At 49.8% G+C, this 15937-nt stretch overlaps 1 protein-coding gene across 7 annotated transcripts in view; it reads left to right on the top strand.

The window, feature by feature from the left end:
* The first annotated feature begins 1713 nt into the window (after positions 1-1713).
* The window catches only part of RGS8 (regulator of G protein signaling 8), a 29555-nt gene continuing 15331 nt past the window's right edge, over positions 1714-15937 (top strand). Inside the window, exons 1-5 of one of the 7 annotated variants that reach the window (XM_027658538.1) lie at positions 8209-8251; positions 8511-8569; positions 10064-10602; positions 12481-12582; positions 13502-13566. In XM_027658538.1, coding sequence (XP_027514339.1) covers positions 10577-10602; positions 12481-12582; positions 13502-13566 — 193 coding nt within the window. In that variant the 5' untranslated portion in view covers positions 8209-8251; positions 8511-8569; positions 10064-10576. Of the gene's footprint in view, positions 1852-8126; positions 8252-8464; positions 8570-10063; positions 10603-12480; positions 12583-13501; positions 13567-15937 lie in introns of those variants that run through there. The other 6 variants (XM_027658533.1, XM_027658532.1, XM_027658537.1 and 3 more) reach the window with 6 other exon arrangements.

Here is a 15937-nt window from a genome sequence, read left to right as displayed (position 1 = left end):
CCTAAAGGGATCCAGCTCCACAGTACCACTGGGCTCTCTCTGCGGTGGGAAAACAATCAGGATCTTGACATACCATCAAACCTCAGCTTCCTGCTCCTCTTGTGGTGGGAATAAGGATGGGATACCTGGTTATAGGTCCTGAAGTGATCATCCCTTGGGCCTTGTGTGTGCTGCTGCAGGCGGAAAAGCCATCCACGGCTATGGATCCACAGTGAGACCTTTTCTGTTGCAGGGCTGATGGAATGCTGGGACTTGAAATGTGTTCTGACAGCTCTTGGCAAAGTGACCCGTGAGGGGGAAGATTTCCTGGAGCTGGGTGCCAGTGTCCTGAGGCCAGTGGAGCAGGCAGGCAGTCAGGGTGCTGGATTTTGGCTCGGTAGGACTGCTCCTATCCTGCTCTACTGTAAAAACGTGTGATCTCAGGTGAGTCTTAAAGGTGTGTTATTGAACACAGTCACTTGGAGATAGAGACGGGCCTGGCACTCTCAGCTTAACTGCTTTGGAGGGTATTGACTTGGAAACTGTGATTGTAATTCCATGCATCAGCCATTGATTTCTATTAACAGCAGCCCTGTGGCTAGAGATCCATGTGTCTGCAAACACCAGCAGGAAACCTTAGAGTGGGGAGCTGCCATAAAAGGGTGACTGGGAGTTTCGGGGTTTTCTGACTTGGCTTTTGTTTTAATCCTTCTGACCAAACTGAGCCCCTCAGGTGAGATCCAGCCCCTCTGAGTGGTAAAGCACTGGGACAGAGGAGGGGAAGAGGTGTGAGAGCTTTCAAAAAGCTGAAAAAGGCATTAGGCACAAAGCTCTTGCTTCCTTCCAGAGGGGTACACGCTTCTAAGCATGTGATGCTTTAGAACAGCACATTGTAAAAACCTGTGGAGTGAGGAATTGGTGTCCCTTTGGGGAGGATTACAGCTGGATGTCTGAATTCCTGTGTTTTGGGTCTGTCATTGTGGCAGATCAGCAGTGTCAGGGACTGCTGGCAGCTCCGCGTGCAGCTTCCTCACAGCATCCAAAGGGGAGGTGTCATGGCTGGAGTGTCTTTCCACCCCCTCCAACACCCCTGCCAGGCCTTTAGATCTCTATTGGCACAACCCAGATGATGGGAATGAGAGGGGGAGGATGAGCTTTGTGCTGGTGCTTTGGGTATGTGCAACCCACTTTCTGTCTGTCTCGATGCAATGCCATCTCTAAAAGCCCTGGGTCAGGCCAGCCCTGTGCCATCCCTCAGAGGACTGGGCTTGGGAATTCATTTTATCTTCAAAGGAAGAAAGGAATGATCCATGAAAATCTGAACTCTCTGTCACTCTGATCCCTTCCTGCCCCCTAGCACAGCTCTTCCCCTTCCAGGTAAAAGCAAACAAAGACAACGAAGTCCCCTGTGCCCAGGCGGTAGTTTTCCTTGCTCCGATGGTCCATGAGGTCCTAATCTCTTCCCTGTCCCTTTCTCCCACCGTGCCCCCGGTCAGCAGCGGATGCTGGTGAGTTCTCCATGGGCAGCAGCCAGCCTGCGGCAATAATGAGAGCAAGTCAGGCAGTGCCATCCTATACAAGCCTCTGTCTGCTCTGTGTGTGTGCATCTGCGAGAGCGCGCTCCCGCTCTCCCTTCTCCCCCTTCCCTCTCTTTCGTAACCCCCCTCCTTCCACCAGCTCTTGTTCTTTTCACGAGATGCAGGGCTGGGGAGCCAGGAAAAGTGGCACAGTGCTGCTGCTCCTGTGGAGATAACTGTGGCCAGGCTGGGTCCCTCGCCCTCCCCGATGCACCGGGAGTCTGCAGACACTGTTCCTCAGGGCCCCAACCAGCCATGTCCATCAAGCACCAAAAGCCACGTAGCTGCAAGACAGGTAAGAGCTAGGAGGGCCTTGGTGGGTCATGAAAGGCCCTGTGGTCCTTCACTTGGCCACGAGCCCCTGGGGGAGGGATTTTTCCTTTCTCCTGCCCCAGTTTCCTGCGGGGAAAAAATGACTCTGCAGGCAGGGCGGGAGGGGAAGGGTGCTGCTCGGATGTCACCCCTATTAATGGCACGGCAGTGCTTCTTCCCGTGCATTAATCTTCCTGTGGCGTCTTATGAATGGTCAAAGGGACACAGACACTGCTTGTAATTAGCAGGCACGGAAAGAGCAGCGTGTTTCTTACACTCAGCCCAGCCCAGCCCTGGCTGGGCTGATGGAGGAGTGGGACTGGTTCTGGGGTGATCTCCGTTGCAATGGGATTAGCGCTGGGCCTTTGATGCTGGGAGAAAACATCAGCCTGTGCTAGTGCCTGTACCTCTGAGATCTTCACCATCTTTGCATTTTTCCCCCCTGCTTTGCTATTGTTGTGGTTTTAAAATGGTGGATTGTGTTTCTTTTGAATATTTGGCTATCTGTGACATTGTGACTAACACCCGGGCTGGATGCTGGGGCTGAGCTGGTTAAAAATAAGACTAATTGGAGTGAAAAGAGACCGTGTTGGAGGCAAGAGAGCTGCACTGAGCTGAGACTGTAATGAAAACTTGCAGATGGCAGAGGCATGTGCACTCTTTGGGGGAAGAGCAGGGAGCTAAACTGGGGGGGCTCATTTTCCTGCTGCCCCATCCGCAGGGCTGCTGTAACTCATGGAGACCCCTGCAGCGGTGAGGGTCATCTCTTTGCTCTTTGATGGGTGGGGGCAATGAGCTGGTTGTTTGGCACAGCTAACAAATACAAGGGACCCGTTGTGTTGGCATCTTCTCCCTGTGGCTGATTATGTCTGCACCCCATCCCAGCGGAATGCTGTTGCATTCCTCCATCTGGGGAGCGTACAGGTTGCATAATGAATGGGCTGAGCATTCTCTTTCCTGTTGTGCTGCCCTTCTCTTGTCCCTGAAGCCCCGGGCTCCTCCAAAGCAGCACTGGGACAAGCCTGGCCTCTTGCCCTGCCGTCCTTCCATGTGGCTCTGGGGACGTTGCCTGGGCCTTAGGGCTTGACTGGTGCAGGCGTTGGCAGAGCTCAGTGAGCATCTCTATCCAGCCTGGCAGGACACAGGCACTGATTGCAGCCAGTTTCCTGAGGAGGGATCGGTGCTGGAAGCAGCAGACATTTTTATGAAAGAACCACCGTCTGCTGCAGAAAGAGGACGAGCCCATCTCACTCACCTCATTTATATTTTAGTTAAGGCTAGAGCAGCAGCCTCCAGAGATGAAAGAGAAATCCCAGCTCACCCTTGTGGCTAACTCTGTTTGTATTTCATCCTACAAATACCCATTCAGCTTCTTGTGTGTTTAAAGTGAAGCACGTGCTCAGGTGTTTTGCTGTGGTGGGACTGATCTGCCAGTCCCACATTGTGTATCCATGCAGGGTTAACAGCCCCAGTAAATCCTTGCTGTGGGACCTGGATGCCCTGTAAGCCCAAGTCTTTGAAATAACAGTGATAAGAACAGAGCAGCACAGACCTTGTCCATCATAAATGGATTTGGGACCGCAACCCTGAGGTCTTAGGGCTGATTTTTAGCATTCAGCAAACAGCTAGTTTGCAGTATTCAGCTCACAAAATGCAGGTTGCTAGCAAGCACCTCGGATGATCTCTTAGCAGAAAATTAACCTCATTCCTCAGCAAGCCTCGCTCCCTTGCCTGTGCCAAGCATCAGATCTCAATCAAAACCTAGGAGGGGCAGAGAATCTGTGGCAGGGGATCCTTGTGGAACTCTGTCTGTTGGGGTGGATCTGTCTCGGCTTCCCAGCCGCACACACTGCCTGCGTTACAGCCGCTGCCATATTGACAGCAGCAGCGACGCTGGGAGCTGGGAGGGCTCCAAGGCTGCACAGAGCAGCTCTGTGTCAACTCCAATCCTTTCTGCCTCCCTGCTCCACACTAACAGCATCCTCTCCAACGCACACACAGAGGCACGACGCGCTTCTCTACATGGAGCTGCTCCTGGGCATGGCAGCGTGGTTCCTCGGAGAACAATTACGAAATTGTAATAAAGTGCTTTAAAGGGGAAATTCTTCTCTTTGATTCCTGTCTGCCCCTCTCAGCCTGGAGCCTCCCACCCTGCTTTGCTGTTGGTTTTTTGTGTCCTACCTGCCTGGAGGAACTGGGGAGGGAGCGTGGAGCACAGGCAGGGGCCAGGAGCCATCTCGCAGCGGAAGCATCTGTTCTGCCACGGCAATCGTGATGCCCGAGAGCCACAAGCATGTCCAGGAGACACTCTTATCATTGACACAGGAGAGAATTTAAATAGCTGCCATGCTCTCGAGCTAAGCCAGAGACAGAACTGTAGATCATACTTTATGTAACTCATTTTTATTTTTAAACATATTCTTTCATTTTCAAGGGGAATTTGACTCGGTGGGTGTCTCCTATCTCCTTGTTAGCACATGTGAGGTGGCTTCTTTGATCAACCCACCATCCAGTATATCAGCTGCTTGATTTCCTCACCCGTACCTGAAACTCAAGCTCCCCTTATTTCACCTTTCAGGATTTCCTCCTGCCTGGGCTGGTGTGGAGAATGATTTGAGGTTTAAGGTGAATGGATAAATTAACCCCTTGAAAGCATTCTGAGCTGCATCTCTGGATATTTCGTAGTGCTGTTGGAGATCTTTTTTAAAAGAGGGATCTGTTCTGATGGCTCTTCACAAGTGAGAGAAGTGTGTGGTTTGTTTTGCAGTTTAGCAAGGGATCTGTGTAACTCCTAATTCCTTCCTTCCAAGGAAGTCACCTTGTGCTGGACACTCAGACAAGCCATCAGGCAGCCTTGGCACAGTGAGCAGAGTTGGTTGTCAGTTACTAATGATTTCTTTCCAGCTTTAAGTGCAAACAGGGGTGGAGAACAGAAAGCTCTGAAGATAAATTAATTACTGATTTGAATTCCCTTGGGGTTGGGCCCAATATAGGTACCAGTCTGGATTCTGGATAAATTCTGAATGAACATGGAGGAGATCAAATGACGCTTCATGTCACAAGAGAGTTGCTCAGAGTGTAACTCCAGGTCAAGGGTGGTTGTTCCTTCCAGTTCTCCAGTAAAAGCTCCCTTGGAATACAGCAGAAGGGGACTGTGGCTGCAGGTTTGTCATTGAGCTAAAGCTAAAGACAGGCTTTGCAGGTTTGCAGCATGCAGCCCACTTGAATTCCCAAAGCCAGGACTACTGTAGGAGGCAGCTGCCCTTGTGTAACCAGCAATTTGCAGTCACAGAGCCTACATGGAATTACAGAATGGTTTGGATTGGAAGGGACTTTAAAGCTCATCTGGTTCCAAGACCCTGCCATGGGCAGGGACACCTTCCATTACACCAGATTGATGAGCATCTTCTGGAGAGATCTCAGAGGCAACAGGATAGTTTCCTTGGCACTATAGAAAATCCTCTTGGACTAGGAGGTTGTGAAAGCACACCCCTCGAACGAGCTCCTTGCAGCACTGCACCAGAAAGGAGAGACGCTGCCATGGACCCAACAAAAGTTGCAAAGTAAGAGCAAACACAACCCAAAGAAGCTCAAAGCCCTTGTGGCAGGGGTCACTGCAAATATGACAAGGCTACGAAGTCGAAAATGAGAAGTGGAAGCGACAGCGGCAGGCTCAGCGTGATGTCTCGTTAAACAAAAAATAATGGCATTCCAGAGCAGCAGCAGACCCCTGAGGACACAGAACAAGAGTGAGAAGATAGGGAGAAGTCTGCTTAAATGTCAAGGTGAAGGGGTTTATTTGAGGCAAACCCATAGCCAAGTAAATGAGCCAGTCAGTGTAGACATCCTCTGATCTTCCAGCTCGCAGAAGGGTTGCCAGCCCCAGGAATTGCCATCGTGTACCTGGAGAGGCAAAAGCCATACGACCACTAGCCAGAGCTGCCTTCCTGGTCCTGCTGGATGTGTCAGGACAGCTGTGCTGGAAGGCAGAGATATCTTCAGGCCACATAATCATATCTCTCATTTGAGTGGCAGAAACGGGCATCAATTGAAGCTGGCGGAGCCGTTTGGTCTGGAAGAAGTTTTTGGGTAAAAACCATTTGAGTGATGACCAATGGTCAAAACACATGGAATAGGTGGGGAGGCACTGAAAACAATAGTGAGGGTGGAAAGAACCCTGGGGAGGGAGAAGATTAATGTCCAGAGAACATGGTGGCAAATTCCCTTCCTTCTCCCCCAGGGACAGCCAACATTCCCAGTGCTGCACGTGTTCACTGCTTGTGTGTTTGCTGTCAGCAGGTCAGGAGGAAATTGCTTTGGAGTAATTTTTGGTGAGATTTAAAATTTTGGATGGGATTCAAGACTAATATCAAAATGAGGTTTTTTTATTAAAAGCATTTAAATAGAAGCTACAGAGTAGTCAGAAGCAGGAGGGCTATTTTAGAAGGCATTTGCTATAAACCTACTGCTCAGAAGCTTTCTAAAATATTACACTATAAAAACCCCATAATTCTCTTTATCTGCAATTTAATTACATTCCCCATAGTGCCTATGTCAGAACAGTTCACTTATTCTTGTTCTCTATTAACTCACACCTGCCCCAGGAGATTTTTAGAAGAAAAAAATGATGATATTCACAGTCATTTATGTTGCTCAGGATCTCACTGAGGTCACATAAAGGTTCTAATGATATACTAGAAAAACAGGAATTTGGGGGACTCATACTGGTGATGGCTGTGAGATTGCAGTATATAAAACTGGTGTAAAAGCAGGGGGAGGAATGGGAGCACTTTTGTGATCCATCGACCTATCCCATCCAGAATTAGCGGATCAAAGTTTTTGATCTGTTTGGGACTGCAGCAAAGTATCAAAGTATCTGAATAATGGACCAGAATTATCCAGAGCTTTGTTGATTGACCATTTTGCTGACCTCCTCCACCCCACGATATCTGTGGTGTAAATGAGCTCTGAGGGATGTCCTGGAAGTATTATAAAAACATTGTCACTTGTGACACCCTGCGGTGCCCAGAGAGAACCTGGGAGCGTGGAAATAATGTATTAAAACAAAAATGACGTGTTAGAAGTTAAACCCTCGGTGATGTTTTGTTAAATTTGGCTTGGGTTTGGGGCAAGGGCTGCAGCTGACTGTTATTTAACTTGAGCAAACCAGCCTGTGGGAGCAGAGGCATAAGACGAACCTCAACCTTTGACTGTGGTTTAGAGGAGATTTTGCCAGCCACAGCATTTCTTCAGTGCTTGTCTTCTGATAACTGGAGACATGATTAATCCCAGTCAGGAACAACCTGGGGTTTGACATGGGAGGTTGAGAACAAGACAAATATTTCCTTGCCACATTGAGCTGTCAAGGAGGGGATCCAAGCTGATGGAGACTTGAGACCATTGCTGCAGTGCTGCTGATCCCTGTGTTTTTGTAGGAGGTTTTGCAGGACTCTGTCTCTCCCCAGGGATGGTGCTTGGTGATAATGTGCTATCTCAAGCCATGCTTCCTGCTTGTAGCACCAGGATGCCAAGGTCAGCAGTGTTTTAGCAGAGAGGAAGGTGACTACAAATTTCCAGCAAAAAGGCTTATTTAACTGCAGAAGTCTTTTTTTAAAATTTAGTTTTATTTTTTTTAGTCAGTCAACTTTATCAGGATCAAAAAAGCAATGGATATCCCATGGCTTGAGCTCCCATTGAGCCAGTGACCCCCCTAAGTGCCTGGGCAGCCCTTGTGACACCCAGATGTTGTCACCAATGGTGGAGCTGAGCCCAGAGCTGGGGGGCTGTGCTGCAGCCCCCTCCCTGTCCGTGCCCTGGGTTAGGTTGTTGTTAGAGTCACTGGGGTGCACTGGGCATCCCACACACATCCCCTGGAGGATGGAGGCAGGTGCAGGACAAAAAAAAAGGGATTGGAGCTTATAGGGTGGGGTGGAGGGCACTGAGGGAGGTTGCAGGGAACAAGTAGGACTGCACAGACCAGCTGAGACAAGGGGTCTGTCACATCACTGGCTGGCTAGGTGGATTTTTCCTTCTGTCATCCCATGCCCAGCAATAAGGTCCTCCTTTGCCTTGTGCCAAAATCTTATTTGGCCCTGCTGACACCTGGGCTCCTTAATTAAACTCTCCCACCCCTTCTGTCTGTGGCAACTCCTGGTGATCTGCGACCCGAGAGAGCGGCAACCTCCCCAAAACCTCTGAGGAGCCGATTAAAACGATGCAGGCGGGTGCTTTCTTCCGACATACCGAGGGTGACAACAGCGAGCGCTCTGGCAGGCATCCCCCCTCCCCGCCCCCAGATGCTCCCCGCCAGCCTCTGGCATCCGCCGCCCGTGCGCGGCGGGCCCCCATCCCCGCGGGGGGACAGGCTGGGGCTCTGCTGCCAGGTGGGTGAGGCGGGGATGCGGCGGAGCGGGAGGATGCGGGGGGCTCCTCGGCAGAGCCGCAGCTGAGCGCTGCGAGCCGGCTGCGCAGCCGGGCTGGGGCTGCCGGAGGGTTTGGCTGGATGGGAGAGCGGCTCTGAGCGGCGCGGCTGCTGCTGCTGCTGCTGCCCGGAGAGAGGTGGGGAGGGGAGGGGTGTCGAGGTGTGACTCTCGCCCCGGGCAGGGGGCTGTCTCTGAAGAAGACGCTCTGCTCTCTCCCCAGAGCCTCTCTGACCACGCTGTCGGCACAGACCCACCGGCAGGGAGGACAGGTCAAAGGCAGTGAGTATCTTTATCTCTGTGTCCGTCTGTCCGCAGTGCCTCTGTGCTCGTTTTTTTCCTGGCTTTCTCTGCATGTGAACGGATGGATGGTCTTAATCTCCTGAAGCCCCTGAGATTTCACGGTTTGGGTTTGTTGTTTTTATTTTTTTAACCTTTGTGCTGCTATTTTTTTTTCTACTGGGATGGCTTCTTTATCTTTGCTCAGGTGGTTTGACAACCTGAATGTCCTAATCACACCCCTCCCTTTCTGTCTCCCAAGGAGAAACCCCCAAAACACATCCATGATGAGACTGGCAATTCTCCTTGACCGGGGTCCTTTCATAGGAGGGGTAGGTAGGATGAATGATGGAGCGGGAGGTAAAATCCCTCACCAGGACCCCTACTGCAGTGCCAGACACCACAGATTATAATTTAAAGTAATACCTCGCTGGCTTTATTTGCAATCAGAGGAAATATCCGTGGGTATGTCAGCTGAGCAGTGGGATTGCCTTCATGGGAAATGTAGGTCTCAGCATCCGTGAAGTCAGACAGACTTTGGGATTGCAGGGAAGTTGGGTGCTGCTCAGCAGTGCAGGTGGTTGCTGTGGGGGCTGGCGAGTGGGTGGGAGTGGGGGTGAGCAGAAGGCTGTTTCATAACAGTACCCCAAAAATCGGGCTGCTAAAGGAGGCTGCAAGGGAGAGGGCACCCGGTTCTGCTTCCAGCTGTCGATTTGGAGCAGCAGTGGGAAAGAGGAGCAAGGGTTGCTGGACTCTAGGAAACTGTGTGCTGTGGCCCCACATGCGGGTGAGGCTGTTAATGAGGAAATTTAAAGGGGCTTAAGGAATTACAAGGATTGATTTCAGTTAAAGCACATCGAGGCAGCCGGTCAGGGTAGGGATTAAGGGAATGTACTCAGTGGCATGTAGCACAATCCCAGTTCCATTAATTTAGTGGGGAAGAGGCTTTGTGCGTTTTTAATGTAATCAGGTTTTAAGAGGGATGCTGTGTTGGGCAGCCCAAGCTCCGGGATCTCCCCGGCCCCAGCAGAGCAGGGTCCTGACTCCTTGCACACCCTCCCCGCTCTCATCAGTTCCTTTGTCTCCTCCTCAGTTGTTCCCAGTGGGCAGGAGGGCATGATATGGAAGTTACCTGGAGCTTGGCCCTGTCCTGACAAATCAGAAGCCTTTACCCTGTGCTCACTGTGCAGTCCTGCTCTCTGTCCCCTTTGTGTCCTGGCTGGTGGATCTCACCTTCACTCTCTGTGAGATTTGTTCAACCAGTTGCCTGTGTGCCAAGGCTTATGGAAACCCTGCCATCCCCAGTCTCCCTCTCTCCCTTCCTCCTTCCCTCCCCTTTGCAGGCTGTGCATCTCCTTGTTGGCTCCCCACAGGCTCCCACCAGCCCAAAGAGGAGTCGCTTGCCTTGAGTCATTTTTGTGTGAGTGCTTGAGCCTGTGATGGTGAAAGGACCAGCACCTGCAGATGCGTGAAGTCCTCCTGTTATTTTATTTGCAGTGCCAGCTTTTCCATGATGCCTGGCCAGTAACACCAGCCATGACCTGGAGGGACAGGGACAAGAGGTAGTTTGGCCTTCTTAGCGAGGTCAGCCCGGAGCTCTGCCCATTGAGGAGAGACCTTCAAAGGTGTTGAATGATGAGTGCAATAATGCCAACTCCTGCTGCTCCGTGGTGAGCTGTGACGCCAAACTCAAATCTCTTTAAACCTGAAGCTGGACTTAAACCCACGGTCCTGGTCTTAGAAGGAAATGCTGTCTCTCCTCTGTGATCATCCCTCAACTCCGAACATCTGCCATTGAAAAACTGACCTTCCGCGCTAAGAGGCGAGGATCAAATGGGTTGAGAACAACTGGCCCTCCTTGTTTTTGGCAAAGAGGATCCTTTGATATATTTTTAAGTGCCAGGACATGAGACAGTAAATCCCTCCTTCCTGCACTCCTGCCTCCTGCAAACAGCCCCAACTGCGGTCCAAGCCAGCCAGTTAAAGGGTTAACCATAACTGGATGCCTGAATGGCTGCCTTACTGATCCCACGGAGGTAACTGGAAAGACACAAAGCACCCCTCACCCCTGCCCATCCTGTCGCTGTCTATCTTGTCCAGCAAGCCCTTCAGCTTCTTCTAGCGTCTCCTCTTCCCTCCTGCCCTTCCCTTGCCTCTCCATCTCCTGCGGACCCAGTTTCTTTTCCTCTCTTCTCCTGTGTCCTGTCTTGGAAGTCCTCACCAAGAGAAGGGTGAGACAGACAAACTCCTTGCCCGTGGCGCAGCGTCTCTGCCCCCCATACACTCTGATTCCCTGCTGCAGTCCCTTGATCTCAGGCATCAGAGGGAATTCTGAGCAGCACTGCGGTAATGTGTGTCACACCTCTTGCTGGGAAATTCGTGAGCTTGCTAGAGCAAACAGAGAAAGGTTGGGGGTAGGAGGCATCAGGAAAGGTACCAGGAGGATCCCCTAGGAGACTCGGTGTCTGTTTGAGCACAGCAGGTCCAGCATGCTCAGCTGGGAATGTGACACTCTCTGTGCTGATATCTGGTGTTTATGGAGCGCAGCATCCCGGGCCCATGGCCGTGGGTCCATAGTTGGAGGCTGTGCAACAATTCCTGCAAGTGAAGATCTCCTGGTTTTTGTGCCTGTTAAATGCTGCGAGCTGCCTGTGCTGCACCAGGGAGACACTCGGTGCATTTAATTAACATTTAATTTGCTTTAAGATTACATTAAAATGTGCAATAATAGAAGCTCTCCGAAGGGCGGGAGGAGAAGGGGGAAACAGGCACGCTACAGATTGGCTCAGGCACTGGTGCTGAAGTGTTCTGCAAGAATTACATATGGAAGGGAAAAAATCCTGTACTCCTGCAGCCACAGAAACTATTCGGCATCTGTTTGGCAGCTGGGCTTGGAGAAGGGCTTCCTCCAGCTCAAAAGTAGGTCCAACAGCTGAGAAGTGGAGACTGAGTCACTAAACCTTCCTCCCATGGTCCAGAGGAGAGAGTGGCCTGATTTGATTTCCAGGGAATCTGGTAGAAGAGATGCCCTTGGGTTGGAGAGGCAAGTCACAGGCTCTGCTCTCCTAGAGCCCATGTAAACCCGTTACCAGTCCCTGTGTGTTTTGGAGAGGAGATGGTGCCAGTCCCATAGGATGCATGTGTGTGTTCTGTTTGCCTCTCCCTTTGTGTTCCTCCCCATCCCGGGGTTATGTAATGAAGGATGCTGCGGCTGCTGTCCCGGGAAGGGGCTGGCAAGGACGCGAGGGGCTGGCGGAGGATCGAAGGCTCTGGGGCTGGTTTGAAATTCAGAGGAAAAAAAGCAATAAAGCCATTTTCTGCCTGGGTAAGCGTGTCAGGAAAGAGGCAGTTTTATCCTGCTTATGTAACCCTGAGCCTAAAGAAGCTGCTTGGGATCGATCCTGGCCAGGGACTCATGGCTCTGCAGCACAGGCTCACCTTGCAGGTGCCTTACTCCCACTCTTCTTCCTCCAGCCCCCTCCTGTCCTCCAGCCCTGGCATTTGTGCTGTTTGTGGTGCTTCTGGAACAGGGTGACTGATTTCTTGTATTGCTGCCCATTGCTCTCCTCCCACACCTGACCAGAGCAGAACTTTCCAAGAAACCATCCCAAAGTGTGCAGCCTTTAAAAGCCTTTTTGCCAGTCAGAGCAGCTGAATGACTGGTGTGGGTGAGCCTTCAGCTGCTCTGATGCTGTGTCCATCCTTGGCATCTGCCTGACATCTTACTGGAGATGTCTCAGGGTCACTCCCACGGATGAGGGAGTCAAGGACACAGGTCTGATGAGGCACAGTGTCACTGAGGTTTTTTTTGGGTTTGGTTTGGTTTTTTTTTTTGCCACTCTGGCTAGACTTATAATCATCATCTTCTTTGGTTTTCCCCTGCTAACACCCCTGCTCCCCCACATCGACCACAGGAACAGAGGGATGAGGACTCGCCTGGGCTGCCTGTCTCACAAATCAGACTCATATAATGATTTCACAGCTATTCTTCCGGACAAGCCCAACCGGGCTTTGAAGTGAGTATAGCTGCAGCATCCCACCCCAACCCCACTTCTGTCCTTCCCCTCACTGCCCACCACCCCCCTCCAGTATTGTCTTCCTTTTGTTGTACTTTGTATAAGCTGTGACCAGTTCTTTTAGCCACGGGGAAGGAGGACAACAAAACAGCACTGACACAGCAGGAACAGCCTCAGCAAATACCTGGATCATTGACACGAGTTCTCCCTTGAGACAGGACATGTGCAGAGTCTCCACTGCTGTATGTGGGACAGTCTACACCTACTTGAGGATGTAATTTACACCTCTGTCATCACAAACCGAAGCCTGAGTAGCTGGCTTGGTATAAGAGGTGACCTGCAATTTCAGGTCACAGTCACCTTCATCTGAGCCTTGCTATGAAGCACTGCCAAAATTTGGGTGATAGTTTGTACAGATGCTTCTGACCATCCAGAGTCCTGATTTGAGATGACTGGGATGGGACTCATCTGATCACAAGTCGCTGCTTATACCTGAGCTAAGATCTAATCTTCCCCTGAAAGGCAAGCGAGAGAAATAAACATTTCTGCAGCAGTGGGTTTCATTTTGCTTGACTTTTGGCGTTTACAATGTAAATGTCTGCACCTGAGCTTGTTCCCTGGGCCTCTGCTTAGAGTCAATAAGGGAAAATTGGTCCCTTTTCGAGTGTGATTCTTCTGGCTTACCTGCCTATCTTGGGGTGTGAGATGAACTGAGCTGAGTCTCTGCAAGTCCCTTAGTATCTCCTCACTGATTCTAAAGAAAACCCAGGGTCATTGGCTCACCTGGAGACCTGTACATTGTAGACCTCCAAAGACAGGTGAGAAGAATTTCAGCCTTTTTTGGTGTCCCCACCAAACAGCTCCAGAGGGGATCAGCAGCCATGGGTTGTCTGCAACTTGCCTCTTCCTTTTTTTTCAGAAGACTCTCAACAGAAGAAGCAACAAGATGGGCAGACTCTTTTGATGTCCTTTTGTCCCATAAATGTGAGTAGAGATCAAATTCTACACTTTTTTTTCCTTTTGTACCCTTAATACCTGTTGTAGTTAGGGCAAAGTATGTGTTGCATAGCAGGGGAAGGGTGCCTTGGACACCTGCTCACTACCCAGTGGTCACCATCCTTTCTAGGCAGGACTTGCCCTCTGCTTAAAAGGTTTTTGTGTGTTTCCTTCCTGGCTTTGCTACTTCCTGGAAACCCACAACAGCTAAAGTCATCAGCCTGAGCCTTCTCCAACCCCTAGGGGTGTACTGGAGGCAGGACCCCGAGGCTGCAACCCTGCAGATCATCCTTCAGCACGTGCCTCTGGGTGCAGCCTTTCCACCCAGGCACACAGCAGGTTCGCAGCTCACTAAATCCCCCCGAGATCCACGACTCCAGTTTGTTCCCCTCTCCCTGCAGCTGCTCTCTGAGCTGTGTGCAGGTGCAGCCTTTGCTGGGAGCACCACGACACAACACCCTGCCTGCTTCAGTAACCTTGAACAACTCGCTCTGCCGCAGAGAAATCATCCGTGGTCGCCCTGAGCAGAATCTAATTTACAGTTATCAATGCAGACCTGAAAATTTCCCATCCAGAAAACTCACGCCAACCTATCATCAGCCCACCTCGCTCTGTTCAACAGATCAATTGTATCAGTTCTGTTCAGCAAATATGATTCTGCTTTGCCAGCATTTTCATGCTGAGAAATGATAAACAAGAAAGAGAAGTTCGCAGTATGGGCTCATTCATGTGTTTCTATTGGAGAATAAAACCCAAGTGAGACAAGGTTGGGGAAAAGTCAATGTGGGCGGTGAACTGTTTCATTGCAATAAGGAGCTGTCTGGCTTGCTTAGAGGTTCAGGTTTTTCTGCACTTACATTTTAAAATACAAGTGTAGAATTATATTATTAAGCAAAGTGTAGTTTTGCTGGATTTCTACTGCGTTGACAACAGTTTTGGCAGGGAATTAAGTGACAACTTTGAACAGGCTGGCTGACCAAGGCAGAAAAAACAGTATATAATTTTAGCAGCAGTATCTAGTTGAGATCATTGCTCTTGCAGCCAATAGGAAAAAAAATATATTGTATAGCTGGGTATGGCTAAGAGGGAACCTTTCTTTTGTGGAAATTCAGAACAAGAAGAGGAGAAATGCACCAAAGAGACTATGAGATGCCTGGGGATGAAGAGGAGGAGGACAGGATATGCACATCACTGTTACCATCCTGAACTTGAGTCCCTGCTCCTCCCTCACCGATGTAAAACTTGAAATTCTCCTTATTAGATAGAGACTGCAGCAAAAATGCTTTGGTTACAAAACCCAGCAAATTTACCCATCTATGCCCTGACATTATACAATTCATTCCCTCTTTGGGTGACTACTGCAGATGCTGAATCAAACCTTAGTTCAATTATTTTGTCCAACAGCTTCCCCGAGAGTGTCTGGTTTTATTAATAAATTAGGCTTATAGAGTGATAAATGAATTATCAGGATTTTTCCTGTCTCTAGAACGGAAAGTAATTCTGATAACTCTCTGGCACTAATGAAAAATATTCAGTTCCTAATAGCAACAGAAGGTGATCTTTAAAATTTAAATTAATCTTTTTTTATCTACAGTCACGGTGACATTGCCTGGTGATTGGTGACAAAGAAATTTGTTGTTTAATAAACTACTTTCTAAAGGAATATATTATAACTGCTCCGCACCTGAAGCTTCTGGAATTGCCAGCCTGGCAACCAAGGGTTATAATGATGCAAATACAAAAAGCTCTGTTGCAACAGAAATGTTGTTTTAGTTACAGTGGTTTAAGGAGAGAAGAACATGTATTCAAAAAATTAATTATATTGTATGAGTTGCATTTTTGCTGTTAGAGGTGTGCTGATATTAGACAGGTAAGGGAGCCTTATGCCTTATCTGCCAAAATTTGGGAGTAAAAAAAAGCAGTACCTGGCCTGCTGGCATCTGCCTGTAGTGAAGCTGCCAGATAATATTCTGCTTTCAGTGCCAAGAAAAGGACAGAACTGTCTCCTAATTTCCCTGTGACTGCTCAGGTGAACAATATTAGCCAGGGAAAATTCATGCTTGGGGGCATGGGCTAAGCACCAGCTGGGCTCAGGGAGAATTTCCCCCGAGGCTCACAGCATCTGCAGGTAGATCACTTCTGCCTGACACATCTGTCATGAACTCTGTCTTCACTAGATGGACAGTTCATTTATTTTGGAAAGGAGATTGTGATACTGATTTCAGGGGGTTGTGTGGTGCTTTCTGCTGCAGTTACGGAGGTTTTGGGTCCCTTCCAGCCCTCCCGTTCTTTGGGGAAAATAAACCCTGGACTTCTCAAGCAGGACTCAGGAGCTGGATGTAGCAGCTGAAAACAGGGC

This window comes from Corapipo altera, unplaced genomic scaffold (genome assembly GCF_003945725.1).
Source record: "Corapipo altera isolate COAL_440 unplaced genomic scaffold, ASM394572v1 79, whole genome shotgun sequence".
Classification (NCBI taxonomy): domain Eukaryota; kingdom Metazoa; phylum Chordata; class Aves; order Passeriformes; family Pipridae; genus Corapipo; species Corapipo altera.
The sequence above is the reverse complement of the archived record's forward strand: the minus strand, read 5'-3'. Positions and strand labels throughout refer to the sequence as shown.